This window comes from Solenopsis invicta, chromosome 15 (assembly GCF_016802725.1).
Source record: "Solenopsis invicta isolate M01_SB chromosome 15, UNIL_Sinv_3.0, whole genome shotgun sequence".
NCBI lineage: Eukaryota > Metazoa > Arthropoda > Insecta > Hymenoptera > Formicidae > Solenopsis > Solenopsis invicta.
In genome coordinates, this window is record NC_052678.1 from 4,021,828 (window position 1) to 4,038,466 (window position 16,639).

Below are 16,639 nucleotides of genomic sequence, written 5' to 3' on the forward strand. Positions count from 1 at the left end.
GGCATACCACGGGGACCACGGTGCCCTCGCATGCGCTTCATTCCAAAAAAAACCATCAGCCATATTGGTGTGTTGTATCGCTGTATCCTCAGTAATTCCGAAGATCAGCAAAGGTATTTCTCCCGTAGGTCTCCGCCGCGTAGCCAAGTTCTCGCGCGGCCATACGGGATCCGGCCGGCGCACGTTTTTCCGCATGGCCGCGCGGTCCCTCTCGCAAACCGTCGTCCACGCAAGTCGTCCCGATGTTCGCCAGCAAAAAAAGTTTGGTTAATGTTGCCACCTTGGCTCGCGGAACGGCCACCTTCACGCCGCGCCTCCGCGAGCTTCGTGTCATGAGTGCGCCGTGAACGCGGGGACGCGTGGCTACCTCGCAACAACGGCGAGTCCGCGACGCGCGCCCGACGCCCCCGCCGTCTCCCCGTCGCGACGCCATAGGCGCGAATTGTCCCCCCGAGGAGATGCGTGCGATTAACGAGCGCCTCACGCCGCTGTCTGTTATGCCACCCTCCACATTACTCTCGAGTCCCGTCGCTCTACGTGTCATATCGTGTTCGTCAGAGTACACGCGCGTGCGACTGTAAGACTCGCTGACGGTGAGACGATAATACGCCTTCGGATCAGAGCAACAGGTACAGCCTGTGTCGTCGGCTCGTGCATCCAGACTCGCGAATTTGTCGCGTACGCGATCTTTCGTGTCGCCGCAAGTGCGTCACGCACGTGCGAATCGTAACAGATGACGAGCTCCCCCCTGCGACGGGGAGCAAATTTTTTCGTTTACTTGGGACCACTCGCATGAGGCTGCATTATCTTGTTGCCCCCCGGCTCTCCCTGCTGATTTTGTGCGTGGTCTTGCAAATATTTATGTTTTGCAAATATCGTTCAGCATCCGATGATAAAAAAGATACCTTTGAACTGTAGTGTCACGCAACTGATCTGTGATATTTTTGTGAGACCCTGTCTGATACTTTATAATGCGTTTGTATCTTGTGTGGCGTTGTCTACATACTTCTTTGTTACGAGCTATCGATTTCATTTGTTTCCTTTGTTTCCCTTTTTTCAGGAGATAGTGCATCATGACTGATTCCATGAAATTTGGTCCAGAATGGTTTGTGACTTATTATAAAAAAAAAACTTGGAAGAATTATAGCGTTATCTATAATTATGTTTCTAATTCCATTGTATTTTTTCTATCAGGTTGCGCAAGGTTGCGTCAGGCGACAGTTGCAATACTGGCAGTGGTGGCGGAGGAACCACAGCTCTGAGTACACCTCGCTATCAACTAGCAGAGTATAGATACGGCCGGGAAGAGATGTTGGCTTTGTTTGATCGCAGCTGTAAACCTTTGGAGCCATTAACAACCTTTCCAATGCTGTATGTTGAGAAAACTCAGTTTCCACTGGCTCTCATAACCATGACAGAAGATGAAACGGTAACTAGACACAGCTGTATAAAATGTATATAACAGTGTATTGTTATATTTTGTTTCTTTTATGTGCTTTTATTCATACTGTACAAAGCAGCAACTTGATTTAACTGTCTCAGTAGACAGATGAAGAAAATATTTGTACTGTTTTGTATTTTATTAATAATTAGTGATAAATTATAATTATTGAAAGGTTATTTTATCTAATAATTTTTTTGTTATTGTTAAAATACATAATTTAAACAATATTAAATATTTGTTTTTAATTATGCAAAATACATATTAAGGATTAATGAAATATATACTAATTAGTTTTTCCAATACTTATTGCATATGTTGTTGAAATATATATGATTTTTTATCTCTTTTTGTAATTGAAACTATTTACTGCTTTTAAAAATATTTGAAAGAAATGGTTTTTTTTTTCAAACAATATATTTTTGTATGACTTTTACTTTACTCTGGGCTATTTTTGCTATTAAAAATTATGTAAAATTAAAATGATTTTTTTTGTTAAATATTCCTTATGAACGTTTACATGCATGTAAATCTTGCAGCGTATGTGGAATGGAGGAATAACTAATATTAGTAGTAGCCGTGGAAGAGGTGGCAGCGCAGAGCGTGGTCGTGGTCGAACTGGAAGAGGAAGCTTGTATTCGTCTCATTATTCAACTCGCGGAGTTGGTTTTGATGACTCCGGTGATGGGATACGAATTGAAGGCCAATCATTCCAGGTAGAAGCTCACTGAGTTTTTGTTTTTTTTCCATAAGTTGCTTTTTAATAATTTATTTTAGATACAACTTTTTTTTCTATTCTTTATATGTATGTATATATGTAATATAATTAAGTGTAAAGAAGGTATATACTTTTTTTCTTTCTTTTTGTCATATATTTTGCAAAACTCAAAAAGAGGATCTTGCTCTCTAATATTTTCTGTGTAAATTTATATTTTTTAGTTTTTAAGGCTTAACTTTTCCTATTTGTGCTATTTATATATTGGTCTAGTTTTACTTATTTTTGTTTATCTATGCCTGATATAACGATTTTTTTAACATTTACTGATTATATGTATAAACTCGTACAAGAAATATTGAACACCAAGAAGTTTTAACTGAGAAAGACTCGTACATCTAGCTTTTCATATTATTAAAAAAAAAAAAATTATTAATTGAATATAACAAGTTTACATCAGTCAGCATAAAGAGAAAGCTCATAAATTTTATTATTTTATTAATAGGGAAGAAACAGACCATTTGATAGATCTCAAAGCGAGCGCGGTTGGTCAGAAAGAAACGGCGCTTCAGATCCAGGAGAATGGAATGGGTCGACTAGTCCTAGAAAAGAGCTAAATCGTGGGACTAGTGGTAGTTCGCTTATGGAGAGTAATTGGAGACGTCATCGTGCAAGTGGAGAGGATGAAGATAGTTGGCGCAAGTGGGGTAAATATACGCCTTATTTTTTATATTTTTTTTAGGAATTATTACATATTTATTAAAACGACATTTAAATTAGGACGAAGTAGTTGGCGTGAGGGTGGTAGCATGGATCGAGACAGATTGGATAGAAACGAGGGTGATGGAGACGAGGGTAGAAGCGGACCGGGAAGATGGGAGCATCGCGGAAATCATAGACCCTCCCACGATTCAAGTCATCATCCTCCACCTCGTACCGCTCGCACTTGGGAATCAAATCATCACGATAATCATGACAATCTACCTGAATGGTATATAAAACAATTTTTCTTATAGAATAAGTTTACATTTCTTTTATTTTATTTTCTAAATGTTATATTTTAGGGCAACGGAGAATCCAGCTGAGAGTGGCAGTTTTGATTCTTCAGGAGCATTTCATGGTGGAATGTATTCGGATGATGATGAAGAAGGTGCGGGAGGTGCTTCCCAACAGGGTAGAACTCGACGCGTGTCGGAGGGAAGTGCTTCGAACGTAGCGAGACCTAGTAGCAAGCCGTTAGCTTTTGGAACGGGTTCCGTTCAATCCTTGAATCGCCATGCAAATAATACTATAGCCAATACATTAAACAAGGAACGTCCAAAACCATTGGATTCGCTTGAAGATAAGGATGATTCTATAGAAAAAGAGAGGAGATGTAACTCACCTTCCATTAAGTCGACCACCGTACCGTCGACTGAGAGCATTCCCACTAAAACTTCAGCGTCATCCTCAGATCTCTTGCAAAAGAAGACTATCGGACCTGCAAATGTGGATAAAGTTGAGACTTTAAGTAAGAAACCTAGTGAACCTCCGAGCGGAGCTCATGATAAGGAGAGCGTACAGACAGAGATCAAAACAGATCCGCCGATAACTGCTGTGACCAATCAACCGGTCCCCCTAGAGCATCCAAAGCTCGTACATAACACAGGAACCGCTAATGTTAGGCAGAGAACAGAAGATGATCTAGATAGAATGAAGGAGGAAGCCGCCGCTCTGGTGGCCAAATTAATGGCAGATGAGGAGAATCACAAGGAGAAGACAGTCCCTCCTAGTGTCCCGCCTGCAATTGGTAACCAACCTTCCACGGTTTCCTCCACGGGTAGTCAGGAAAAATGGTTTTACCGTGATCCGCAGGGTGAAGTTCAGGGACCGTTTTTAGCTAGCGAAATGGCTGAATGGTGCAAAGCTGGTTATTTTACTACAGGATTGTTGGTGAGAAGAACTTGTGATGAAAGGTACGCCACGCTTGGTGATTTGATCAAAATGTTTGGAAGAGTACCATTTACGCCTGGTCCACCAATACCTCCATTAAAGGTACGATATGTTTATTATATGTATTATGTACTTTATTACGTTTTAGAATTGTTTTATTGTTTTACTAATTCAAAACTTATATATAGATCACATCCTTTAACCAATTTATATAGTGTTGAGAAAAATATGAAGTTTAAAGTTTGATTAATATTAGAGAAGAAAACAAAAGAGAAGGATGAATTTTGTCATCTATAATATTCAAGTTTTGCCACATGTAGAGGAAAATTCAAAGAGTTTGGAAATGAAGTTATATATTATTAATATAGTCTCAATTTCTCAATTGCTGTTGGATATATTTATATTAGTAAGATCGAATATTTTTATTTTATAGTTAGTAGATCAGGTGATTTCACCTGTTCCTAATCCCACCGTACCGGCTGGACTAGTCCCTGGTGCTATGCCAAAGGCTGGATTAGAAGATCCATTGCTGTTGATGACATATCAGCAGATGCAGATGTTGCACAATCAGATGCTATTCAGGCAGATGAGAACGTCAGCGATAGCGAAATTGTCGCAGTCGGAACACTGGTCTACGCTGACTCCTGTAGAACAGAATCAATTGATTTTACAGTATGTCATACAAGACGGAATGCAGGAAGTTCCGGAAGTGCCAATACCGACAAATCCGTTTGTGCCTCACCTAGCGTCTCAGACGGCTAATCCTGTTATGCAACTGTTCACTCAAATGCAACAAGTAATTGTTTTCACATACTTTTATCTAATATTCATTTTGCATATGGTAATAACGCATGATATTACACAGGCAAAAACACAAGCTGAGACTCACTTACCAACGAATCCACATACGACCGCGTCGGCTCATCCGACAGCGGTGGATCCTATACAGCAACTTATTCAACAAATGGGTGGTATGCAGAACTTGCAACCTACTATACAGCAACCAAATATTGCTCCAGCTCCCACGCCGACACAGGAAGATAATCCAATAAAGTCTTTGCTACGTCAGTTGAATGTCAACACAAACGGCCATCCACAGGCAGCAACTCACATGGACACCGTTTGGCCGCAACCCCCGCCACAAATGGTTCCCCAGTTTAATGCGCAGAATTGGTTAGCGCAGGTACGTTACATTGTTTTAATTATTACATTTTATATACGGCAAATATAACAGTACAAGTACACTTACGTAAAGCTCAAAATTATAGTAAGTATTTGACGATCTGTTATTAAACATCGTTAATTTATAAGCATCTCGTTTTACAGGTTGGCCCCATTCCTGCGATGCCACCGGGACAATTACCTGGTTCTCTATGGGATATACATACTAAAGATATGAAAACCGAGCAGCAGATATTGGTAAATTAGCTTTTGTTTGATTATTTCGTTGTATCACTTTTAATGTTGCGAAATAATGCCTAAATTTTCTTCTTTTGCTTTTTTAGGAAGAACAGAATCTTAAATTACAAGAAGATAGAAAGAAGGAAGAATTAAGAAAGCAAGAAGAATTGCAGCGTCAAGTGGAAGAGGAGAATGTAAAGAGGAAGTTAAAAGAAGAACAAGCTAGACAAGTTGAGGAAGCAAAACGTAAAGATGAGGAAAGAAAGAGAAAGGAAGAGGAAAAGAAACGAAAAGAGGAGGAGAAACGGAAGCAAGAAGAAGAGCTAAAGAAGAAAGAAGAGAAAAAACGTAAGGAAGAGGAGAAAAAGCGTGAGGAAAAGAGAAAGCAAGAGGAGGATTTAAAGAAGAGGCAGGAAGAAGAAAAGAGAAAGCGAGAAGAGTTGTTTAAAAAACAAGAAGAAAAACTGAAGAAAGAAGAGGAAAAAAAGAAAAAATTAGAAGAAGAACAAAAACGGCAGGAAGAGGACAGACTCAGGTATGTCGGTAGAATTATGCGGAACGTAATGAAAACACCAATGAATACAAATGAATTACTAATGAATAAAGTGACAATCAAATACATTAAAATGAAATTTGCAATGAAAAATTTTATAGGAAAGAGGCGGAGGCACGACGGCAAGCGGAAATAGAAGAGCAGGCTCGTCGCGCGGACCAACGGCGAAGGGAAGCCGAGGCTTTACGTAAGCTTCAAGAGAGAAATAAATCCCCGTGGGCTCAGGCTCCACGCACATTGGCTCCCGCCACTCATCCCGCTTCGCTTGCTGAAATCCAGAGACTCGAGAGAGAAAAGAAAATGGTAAGTTATTTATGTTTATAATGCATATAATGCAATGTCTGTTTATATTACTTTCTTACAGGAGGAACAACGGCTTCAGCAGTTGATGCAACAACAATTGGCACAACAAAAAGCAGTAGAACAGGCACATGAGGCATCGGCAATCGACTCTTCAAAGCGATTACAATTCAAATGGGCTGAAAAAGCTATTGCTTCTAGTAAACCTCTCCAAGTGAAGAGCCTTGCGCAGATTCAGCAAGAAGAGCAGGAGCGCGTCGATAAAATGAAGGTATTTATTGCTTCTTGAATATGCAAATAATGTTAAATATTGTTTTTGAAAAATTGTATAATGAAAAATTGAAATATCTTAGCAACAGGAAAGAGAGCGTCTGGAGAAAGCTGGCCAGAAAGAATCCGCAAATATGCTGCAGAACGCTGGAATATGGGGTACGGCATCGCAGTGCTTAAACTGGGCTAATTCGAGCGCGTCGAGCAGTCAAGTATGGTCCACGAATTCCGGAACTACTGGTTTCTGGGATCCTACACCCGTCAAGTCGTCCACCACTACAAAGCAGCCGGCTAAACAAACTGCAATTGCAAAACCTATCTCTAGCCAGCAACAACAGCAGCAACAACAGCAAAATAGCAACAATAAAGCGTCCAAAAATAAAAATAAGAGAGAGGAGGAGCTAGTAAAGAAATTGTTTGAACAGAACACTGCCAAGACCGACGAATTCACGCAATGGTGTAATAAAGCATTGAGTGGTATACAGGCGTCTGTGGACAGTAAGTGTCCCGCATCGAGTTTTCTTGCTAATTTCTTTTTTCTATACGTATAAATTTGCAGTCCCTACGTTTGTTGGATTCTTGCGAGACATCGAATCTGCGTATGAAGTTAAGGAATACGTTCGCGTTTATCTTGGTGATACCAAGCAGAGCACGGAATTCGCAAAACAATTCCTTGAAAAACGAAGCAAGTGGCGATCGGCGCAACGTCCTCAGGCGCAAGCGGATGACCTGTGCAAACCAGCACCTGCTGTTAATCCAAATGCTCCTGCAGAATTTCAAGAAGTTAAGGTATACCTTTTTACTGTTACAACGTATTAATATAATAACAATATTTGTTTTGTTAAAGTAAATTTTCTCGCCAGATCGTTATTTTAATATTATTTACATTATATAATATTAAATTAGTGCCAAATATGTAAGCAAAATGTTATTAATATTAAGTACAAATGTATCGCGTTCATGAAACGTTGAATATTGAAGAATCCTTCTTTACTCAGGGAAAATCCAAGAAACCAAAGAAGGGAAAGATGTTCAAAGTGGACAACAGAATCCTTGGCTTCAGCGTAACCGCTGCTCCCGATCGTATTAACGTAGGTGATCGCGATTATGGCGAAGGCGTCTGAGCTGTCTTTCACCAATTTACCTCGTAGAAATGATGCGACGCTCGTTTCATTAAACGGTTCGTTATTTATTTATTGTACATGCCAAACCGGTGCTGAGAAACCCACATTGCGGGTACTTCTCTTAAAGCATACGAAGATTTTTTACAATCCAACACACGAAGAAAGAAGCTCATCCCTTCGGAGTCGATCGTCGATGGCGATCTTTATTCAGGACCGGCTGAGCGTGGCGTTATTTTCTTACATTAACACAAACAAAAAAACATTGTACATATTACTCAAGGAATATTTCATGAAAAGAAGACGGACTTACTTTTTCCTATGTACACGACAGTTAAGGTTGGAAACTTTTATAACATTTCATCTCGCCATCGTCACTTAAAATACATGAGAACAAAGAAAAAAAAAGAGAAAAGTATGCCGACTGATAATAATCGTGCATACGGATATATGGCAGTCAATAGCAATATGTGTATGTAAAGGTGTTCAATGAAAAAAAGGAGTAACATTAGAACGTGCTTGAGATCGCGAAAATCATCATCTCCACGTCAAGTACTGAATATACGGTGCGTCAGTATTTGTCCTTATTGAATCCTATGGATTTTCGCATCATCGCAAATACACGTCGAGAAAAGAGATTTTACTTTATATTACTCGTAATACCTTTTGCAATGATTTAAGGGTGCATTTCAAGCACGAGAAATCTTCCTTCACTTTTTAATACCTCTTCGCCGTCATAATAATGATACTTTTAAGCAGAACGTACATAATAACTGTATATACAAAGGGAATGCGATCACTGATAATAGAACAGGAATTGTATCATATTCTTAAGAGGACGAGGAGAGAGCAATTCAAAGCGGTACTTCCCTGATGTTACGAGGATAATTATGAAATAAAAGCTAGTGACTTTGACTCAGTATAGCATTCTTCATTAGAAACTTTCAGTTTCACAGTAGAGACAACAATAGCGATTAAAAATAATATTCGTAATGCGTATCACTCAAGACATTTCCTCAAGGCATCACGCAATAATGTCTGCATACGTGAAATCCTGATAGCACATTACTGTATATGGATACTCCTTGTCTTGTTGACATAGACTTGTACACACTGGTAGATCGTAACAGTAAACATTCAAAAATATGAAAAACAGGAAATTTAAATGATACAATACGTGCACAGAGAAAAATGGTACTTTTTGTAAAGTTTTATTTTATAACTATAATTGTAGTTATAAAGAAAATCCATAACTACTTTTTAGCACTTTTAAGATCACTTATTTTTTTTCTAATTGGATTAATATGCGTTGATACAGATACGACGTTGGATAAGCGTGGAATGTTGTGACAGATCTGACCACTCGTAATATTATGATGGTTGTTAATAAAGGTTCATTGATCTTCTCTTATATAACATTGGAAATAGGAGAAGATCATAGACCCTTACATGAAAAGATTTATGTATAAATAGATTAATGTACAGAGTAATATAGTGATTAAACAAACCAATTAAAGCGATATAATTAAAAAAAAACCAGATAATTGATATTGTATCAATATTCTATTATTGTATCTAACGTACAACGTAATGAAATAAATATTATTATATTTTCAATTTGGCTTTCTTATTGTTTTGTAAGTTAATTTATGTATCAAAATTCAGATTTTTACAATATATATTTATATATAAATATATACATACATACATATATATATATATATATATATATATATATAAAATGTGTGTGTATATATATATATAACACAAAGATTTTTTTGTTAAAAGATGAATATACGAGAACGTTATCTATATATATTTTTTTCTTGTAAATTAATATATACCCTATACTTTGTATACTCTGTATGTGCGAGTGATATTGATCCTGAATGAAAATATGCATATTTGTAATGGAATTGCAAGTTAGAGATGAAGTCACTTTACTAATTTTTAAAAAGAAAAACGAAACGCTCTTGAAGAGAAAGATATTGATATATGATAATGTCACGACGGAATTACATAAGCACGAATTAACCTTTCTACTCCACATATTGCTACAAATAACTGCTTAAAAAAAATTAGCGTGAATTGTTTTAAAAGTTAAGCATGAACGATTCGTAATACATACGCGACGATATTTTATAATGCTAATGGCGCAATAAATCTTTCTTAAGCATATATTGAATGTGTGCGCGGGTTGAGCGGCGTTGCGGTTGGATATCGTTACGTATTGTTATACATGTTATGCATTGATTCATACAATGTCATGTATCATAATAAAAGATCATATTTAATGGACAAATTAATATTATTTTCACAAGTCTGATGTTTCAACATTGGATTGACGATATCAGTATTTGGACGTTAAATGCCATAAATGCCGTCGTTTATTTTAAAGCGATACGAATTACGAAAGCAGGATATAATAAATAAAAATTGTTAGAAACTCTCAGTTGTAATTCTACGTACATACATACAAGTATATCATGACAATTTGTACTTTGCGCATTGTTATCTCTCTGTGTACAACATCTATACATACATATATATGTATATAATTATATTTCTTTAAAAATTTAGTAAATGCAACGATGAGAGATTGTTCTTCTTACGCGGAGATACACCATGATTACCTGTGTAACAGTAATTTTTGCAGAAAACATGTTTTCTGGAATGTTTCCAAAGTATAGAATAAAATACTTGAACACATATTGAGAAGTTTACATTCCAGACTTTTGTGATGATAGTTAATCTTCTTTTCCTTTCCCGCTGGATGGTACAACATGAATATCGTTGTAATCTCGTGCAATATCGATATACTGAAAATTTATTTATATTTATTTTTATAAATAAATTTACTTATAAACATAAACAGTCTCTTTTAATATATGTATATTAGACATGAATAATTTTGAAAAACAAAAGTCAAATATATGCACCATAAACAAGAGAAATAATATTTAATGTAAAGATAAAAGGCATAATAGAAATTAAAATATATTTATAAAATAGTAAAATATTCACTAGTAAAATACATGCGTATAAGTGATCTCAATTTATTTATTACCTTTCTTGGGACGAAGAATTCCAGGATTTGTAGTATGATATAGCACAACGATACCACGAGCAGATAGGCCAATACACCGCTTTGTATTTGACTAGCTAATCGCTGTCCTAGATTTCTCTTTGCTTCACGTTTCACTAAATTATATACTATTTCTGTACGTTTGGTTATGTTGAACCAATTATAATATAAGCCTATCCTCCTATGCATTTCGAAAGGACATCCAACATTGCCTTTTTTATAATCCGCTATAGCTGTCTCCAGCCCTTCGATTAATGCAGGTACAGTGGGTTCCACAAGATAAATCAGATCCGGTGGTAAAACTTCCGGAATACCTCCAACTTTCGTTGACACTACTTGTAGACTATAAAACAATATATTCATTTTCGTCGCTTATAAACCTTGTTACTAGAAGAACGATATTTATTAGAAAAATTAGGTTTAAAGAAAGATCTAAATTAATTCATTAATTCCTAACTTTTTTCTCTTCGATTTTTTTGGTGATACATTCAAATATAGTTCACAAAGTGACAAAAAAAATACCAAATTAAAAGAATAGAAAAATTGGAGAGGTGCTGTCCTGTAAATAGGACGGGGAAAAGTGGGTTAATTTCAGATATTGTAAATATGAAATGAAAAAAGAAAGAACAAAACGCATCATGTCACAGCTTACCCGCAAGAAGCCGCTTCTACAATAGCCATGCAATAAGCCTCCGTCAGACTCGTATTCAAGAAGATATGACCTTTATTCAGAACGTGTCTGACTTGAGAGTGCTCCAAACTGCCTAACAAGGTAACTCTGTGTTGCAACAGATTTCTCTCCCGCACTTCTTCTATGAGCCATCTTTTGGGACCGTCCCCGCCGATAAGGAATTGTACATTCTTATAACGTGAACAGATCTCGGGTATTATATGGGCTAGAAGGTCAACGCCCTTCCTATACACCAATCGCGATATTATTACTATGGTAACTGAAATTTATGGTATTACAATTATGACAACTGGAATGATGTGTTCCTAGTAAAACTGGAAAGAGACCTCGAAATCTAGAACTTACTAAAGTCGTTGTTCCGTTTACCGACATCAGGTGTGAATAAAGCGGTGTCGACGGCGTTCGGAATAACCGACACCTTCTCCTTCTGTACTTTGGCTCGTAATACTGTGTTCTCTTTTCCAGTATGAGACACGCATATGCAATGATCGCAATCAACCAGCGATATTTCGAGAAATTTATTTGTCAGAATAGCGGACGCGTCCGCAAAACCAAAAAGAGAATGATCTGTGAAAACTGTCTGCAAACATAACGTTAGTTACTTTGTGCTACCTTTAAGCTCTATCTTAGCATAACCAAGACTTACTTTCAGTCCCATTAATCTACCAATCAGCATCCCCTCATGTGCTAAAGCAGAGAATGCAGAATGGCCATGTATTATCTGTATTTCCTCTCTTATGAAGATATACCTAATAAGTGGAAGAGAGCATATCATCGTTGGAAGAACACACTGATTGTAGAAAACTTTGACAGGGATATAATATACCTTAAACAAGACACAAGTGTGTAAGAGAAAACAGAACACAGAATTGTTTAAAGACTAAGATCTGATCTATAATAGGTGTAGTAAAGCCTTTTGCTCCAAACTCTAAATTGTGATATTAATTTGCTCTAAACTGTAAAACGTAAAGCTGCAATCTGGTTAGCTTGCTTAAATCTTAGGAACTAGACTAATTAAAGCTTGACCTGAAATGCTACTGTGGATGAATTTTCATTTAAGTGCTAATTGAAGTTCTGTTATTAAAACATGGGTAATTTAAAGCAACATTAAATAAGATTTTTTTAATAATCAAATAGTTCAAGTTTATCTTTATTAATATCTTGCAATCTATACAGTAGACAAAAAATGTATAAAAAATTCTCAATTATGTGGATGAATTTTCACTCATGATAGTGTTAACATAAGAAAATAATGAGCATTCCAGGAGACTGCATTAATGGCTTATTACATATTATTGTGAAAAAATGTCACAACTTTGAGCTTGGAGCAACAAAGGTTTGCTGCGTCTATTGCATGACCATGCATGATGGAACAAGCCTTTGTTGTCCCTATTATAGATCAGATTTAATCAAATAATGAAACATACTTTCAAACCATTTGTCATGTATCTTATTCCTACCCTATCCCCATAGGAGTGGGTAAGTATCACCACTTTGTGCCCATGCTCTAGTAAGCACTGGGACAGATTGAAGATGTGCTCCTCGACACCTCCCATGTTTGGATAAAAGAAATCCGAGACCATACTATGTAAAAACATTATATATAATAAAACCAATGACATATAAACAAATAAATATATGAAAGAAAGAGAGACAATTATTAATGGCGTTCGGCTTCAGAAAAAGCAGCTTTGCAACTGTTGTAAGATTCTTTAATATAATTCTTTAATATGATTAGTTTATACATCTAGACCTGGCAGGACCTAAGGACAAGAAGCAATCGTATTAAAGAATCTTACAATAGTTAGCTGTTTTTTTCTGTTAAACACAGCCATTAATAATATGCTATTAATTCTTCGATTCTCAAGTGAGACAAGCCATTTCATCTATAAATAGAACAAAAATTATAATAAATATTTCATTATTAAAGTCTGTAATAATATAAATAAAAATAAATAATTTTATTACCTGTACGCATTGATATGTTTGATTACTATAATTCAATATAATTTTTAAAAACATAAACATGCTATTATATGGAAAATATTTTAGAGTCAATCGCTCATCCCACTCAAGACCTTACTTTAAAAAATTAGCATGAGAATCGAAAGGTTTAAGGTGAAAAAATATTATACGAACCATATTTTGTGTTTTGTACTGTTCATCTTCACTCCCGTGCATGATTCACGCTGCTGTATATCTAATGCGGCTATACAATTTGCCGTATCATCGTCGTACGCCTAGTCTGCTCGATAAGGAGCCCGTTATTATCCTATTATGACGCACGTCGATTCGCCTTGGATTGCGTTCGTGCATTTCTAATTAGCACAAATCCGCGCAGATAAAGATAATAGGAGACGGACTAGCGCATACCTGTGAACGGTCGCACGATAATCAGACGACCGGAAAGCGTTCTAACCTCAACCGCCAGAGAAAAAAAAGGCTGCGAATTTACTTCATACGAGATCGTCAAGCCGGTTCGTCCGTCGAACTCTCATTCAGAGACTTGGGACATCCTCGGGCGCGATAAACCTGGGATTGTCGTCAATTTTTTTACTTTTAGTTACAAATTTTATATAAGAACGTCGGCACTACAATGACAATATTTTGTAAATTATAGGCTCCCTCTACAACGTGACATATATCTGTCGATAAAATTGGTAAAAGTCATTTGAAAATTGTAAAAATTATAATATAATTATAAGTAGGACAGTCCTTTTTCTCTATATATATTATATATATCTTTGATTACTTTAATCCATGGAGATATAAGAAATAAGTTATTTCTTATAATACTTTTCATTGATATTACCGATAATAGGTAATGCATACATCACATCTATTTTGCGACTCTGTCGATAAAAATGATTCAAGTCTGTGCTAAATTCATGTAGTGGGGATTCATCCTCAATTTCTCACCGGAACCAGAGAGGAACCTGAGAGCGGCCACGGCGGCCTTTTTCCTATAACGGTTCGAAACTCCCGTACACTAGTGACGCACATCTATTCTGGTCAGAATGGGAACTACGTGACACATCCCTTTTGCAACCCGCCGTTAAAAACAGTGTGGATGTTAGCACGGACAACAACCCACATCCATCTCTCGAGAAAAGGATGTAGGTTGTTGTCCGTGCTAACATCCATTTTGCTGCAAATAAAATCTGACGCGTATCGCGTATGTTGCATCCAGAAGAGGGGTCGAGAATGTGCACAAATGATTAATTACGTCTACTTTCGCGTAATTTTTTATTTATTATAGTCTGAATTATATTACATTAACATTGATATTAATACATATCAATACGTTTATGCCCATATTTTGCACAATCATATTTTTACTTAAAAAAGATGTTTAATAGTAACAGAGAGAATTTGGTTCTTTAATAAAGAAACATTCATTTTACGCAGTACTTAAAAAATAATTGTAATTAACATCGCATCATATGATGAAGAAGAAATAAATGTCTTTCCACGAATAAATATACCATCTTTTTATTTTTACAAAATTCTTTATTATTTAAATGTCTTCAAATTATGCTTTTGAAAAAAATAGCTTTTTTAATTTTTTTAAATCTTGACGCAACTCTCTCTCTCTCTCTCACTCTTTCTCTCTTTCTCTTTTAACGTGATTGTCCTTTAATTGTTTAGGCCTTCAGTTAGAGAGAGAAAGCATCGCGGTGATAGACATAGAGCAAGTGGCGATGTTATCTCTATGGATACCCTCCTCTTCACTCCCCTCTCGAATCATTACGTTTACCGTGCTACGTTTAGGCCGTAAAATTCAGAAAGAGGATTTCGGACGATTTCTGCGCAGGGAGACTAGAAAGTGCCCATTCTTTTTTATTATGTTACAATGGCGTATACATGCATACGCATGATTTACAAATGACAATACGTGCGATTAATATGGCACAATAAATAATAATAATAATAATAATAATAATAATAATGTAATAAAAATCAATGAAATATATGGATACTTGAGTATTATTTTTATTCTCTAACTTACAAACGTGAAGATTATTGATCTGATTTTAATACAACCTTTCAACAGTTTTTACGAAATATCACGTAAAGATTAATCAAAACTCTAAAAAAAAAATTAATTAAGAATTATATAATAATATACGATATAAGGTATTAAAGTGTTAATCAGTAAAGTAACGGATTTTAATCAAATTCTTCTCGATATTAATCGATGGCAATTGTGGAAATGATGGAAATGGGATGGCAATGGGATGGAAATATTGGAATGAATGCAATGATGTTAATGGAATGGCAATAATGGAAATGATGACAATGACAATATATATAGCCTGACGGCAATGACGGCAATGGTGGAAATGATGGCAATTATGACAATGTTCTCGATGTTAATGATGGCAATGGAATGGCAATATGGAAATGGAATCGCATAATGGAATGAATGCAATGATGGAAATGTTATCAAAAAGATGGTAATGATGGCAATAATAAAAATGGTGGCAATGTCGGCAGTGGCGGCAATGGCGTAACAATAATGGCAATGATGAAAATGGGATGACAATAATGGCAACGATGGCAATAATGACAATGATGGAAAAGATGAAAAGTAGGCCATCCCATTGGATGGCAATGATGGAAAGAATGCAATTATGGAATGTAATTATCGATTCCTGAATGACATGAGCTTGCTGCTGTATTTGGTCTGCAGCCATATAATATTTCCATTTCATCATAGAATGGACAACGTTTAGTTGCAGCTCTACTAACATTATTATCTCTTTAGCATTTAAAATATGCAAGTTTTAAATTTTTTAATTTTAGCTTTATCTGCTCTGCAGTTTTATTGTAACCTCTTTGTTCCATTTCTGAAACAAGTAGGCGGAAAATTTCAACATGTTTATGTCTTTTTCCATCCATTATTGATAATATTTGTTTTTCCGTGCATAATTCTAAAAAAACACGCGTCTCTACTTCTTCCCAATTCTGTCTTTTTTTACACATTATATTAATTATCGCAGATTTATTCTCACAAGACGAAGACATTATTAACTATTAACTGAAGAAAACTTGAGAAAACCTAAATCGCCTATAACATAATACGGAAATGTTTACACCGTTACATGTGTGCTGAAGATGCGTACTATT

At 36.2% G+C, this 16,639-nt stretch overlaps 2 protein-coding genes across 6 annotated transcripts; one reads left to right on the top strand and one right to left on the bottom strand.

Moving 5' to 3' along the window:
• Nucleotides 1–13: 13 nt before the first annotated feature.
• On the top strand, nucleotides 14–9,350 carry LOC105205490 (GRB10-interacting GYF protein 2). 3 transcript variants are annotated; one of them, XM_011174856.3, is made up of 16 exons: nucleotides 14–113; nucleotides 1,061–1,105; nucleotides 1,195–1,429; nucleotides 1,981–2,157; nucleotides 2,662–2,863; nucleotides 2,937–3,147; nucleotides 3,221–4,190; nucleotides 4,522–4,884; nucleotides 4,954–5,271; nucleotides 5,415–5,507; nucleotides 5,594–6,024; nucleotides 6,144–6,345; nucleotides 6,407–6,613; nucleotides 6,696–7,110; nucleotides 7,172–7,401; nucleotides 7,611–9,350. In XM_011174856.3, exons 2-16 carry the CDS (start codon nucleotides 1,074–1,076, stop codon nucleotides 7,734–7,736), a joined length of 4,212 nt encoding a protein of 1,403 aa, XP_011173158.2. In that variant the 5' UTR covers nucleotides 14–113; nucleotides 1,061–1,073; the 3' UTR covers nucleotides 7,737–9,350. The 3 variants fall into 3 exon arrangements, with proteins under 3 accessions (XP_011173158.2, XP_039313645.1, XP_025995607.1); XM_039457711.1 differs by lacking the exon at nucleotides 14–113 and adding an exon at nucleotides 517–629; XM_026139822.2 differs by lacking the exon at nucleotides 14–113 and adding an exon at nucleotides 836–975.
• Nucleotides 9,351–10,102: 752 nt separating this feature from the next.
• Nucleotides 10,103–14,130, bottom strand: LOC105205495 (N-acetylglucosaminyl-phosphatidylinositol biosynthetic protein). Of its 3 annotated transcripts, none has more exons than XM_039457713.1 (8): nucleotides 13,965–14,130; nucleotides 13,649–13,882; nucleotides 12,937–13,093; nucleotides 12,156–12,335; nucleotides 11,855–12,089; nucleotides 11,471–11,768; nucleotides 10,801–11,161; nucleotides 10,103–10,552 (listed from the first exon to the last, which is right to left on the bottom strand). In XM_039457713.1, exons 2-8 carry the CDS (start codon nucleotides 13,672–13,674, stop codon nucleotides 10,481–10,483), a joined length of 1,329 nt encoding a protein of 442 aa, XP_039313647.1. In that variant the 5' UTR covers nucleotides 13,675–13,882; nucleotides 13,965–14,130; the 3' UTR covers nucleotides 10,103–10,480. The 3 variants fall into 3 exon arrangements, with proteins under 3 accessions (XP_039313647.1, XP_011173166.1, XP_011173165.1); XM_011174864.3 differs by having other exon boundaries at nucleotides 13,649–13,805; nucleotides 13,883–14,130; XM_011174863.3 differs by having other exon boundaries at nucleotides 13,649–14,130.
• Nucleotides 14,131–16,639: the final 2,509 nt, after the last annotated feature.

What these genes read in the sequence shown, in the direction of transcription:
- LOC105205490 (XM_011174856.3), top strand. Translation starts at nt 1,074, where the DNA reads ATGACTGATTCCATGAAATTTGGTCCAGAATG. An exon ending in CAGGAAGAGGACAGACTCAG is followed by an intron (nt 6,025 to 6,143) that starts GTATGTCGGTAG and finishes AAAATTTTATAG; the next exon opens with GAAAGAGGCGGAGGCACGAC. An exon ending in TATACAGGCGTCTGTGGACA is followed by an intron (nt 7,111 to 7,171) that starts GTAAGTGTCCCG and finishes ATAAATTTGCAG; the next exon opens with TCCCTACGTTTGTTGGATTC.
- LOC105205495 (XM_039457713.1), bottom strand. Translation starts at nt 13,674, where the DNA reads ATGAACAGTACAAAACACAAAATATG. An exon ending in AGTACAAAACACAAAATATG is followed by an intron (nt 13,094 to 13,648) that starts GTTCGTATAATA and finishes GTTTTTACATAG; the next exon opens with TATGGTCTCGGATTTCTTTT. An exon ending in AATTCTTCGTCCCAAGAAAG is followed by an intron (nt 10,553 to 10,800) that starts GTAATAAATAAA and finishes ATAAATTTTCAG; the next exon opens with TATATCGATATTGCACGAGA.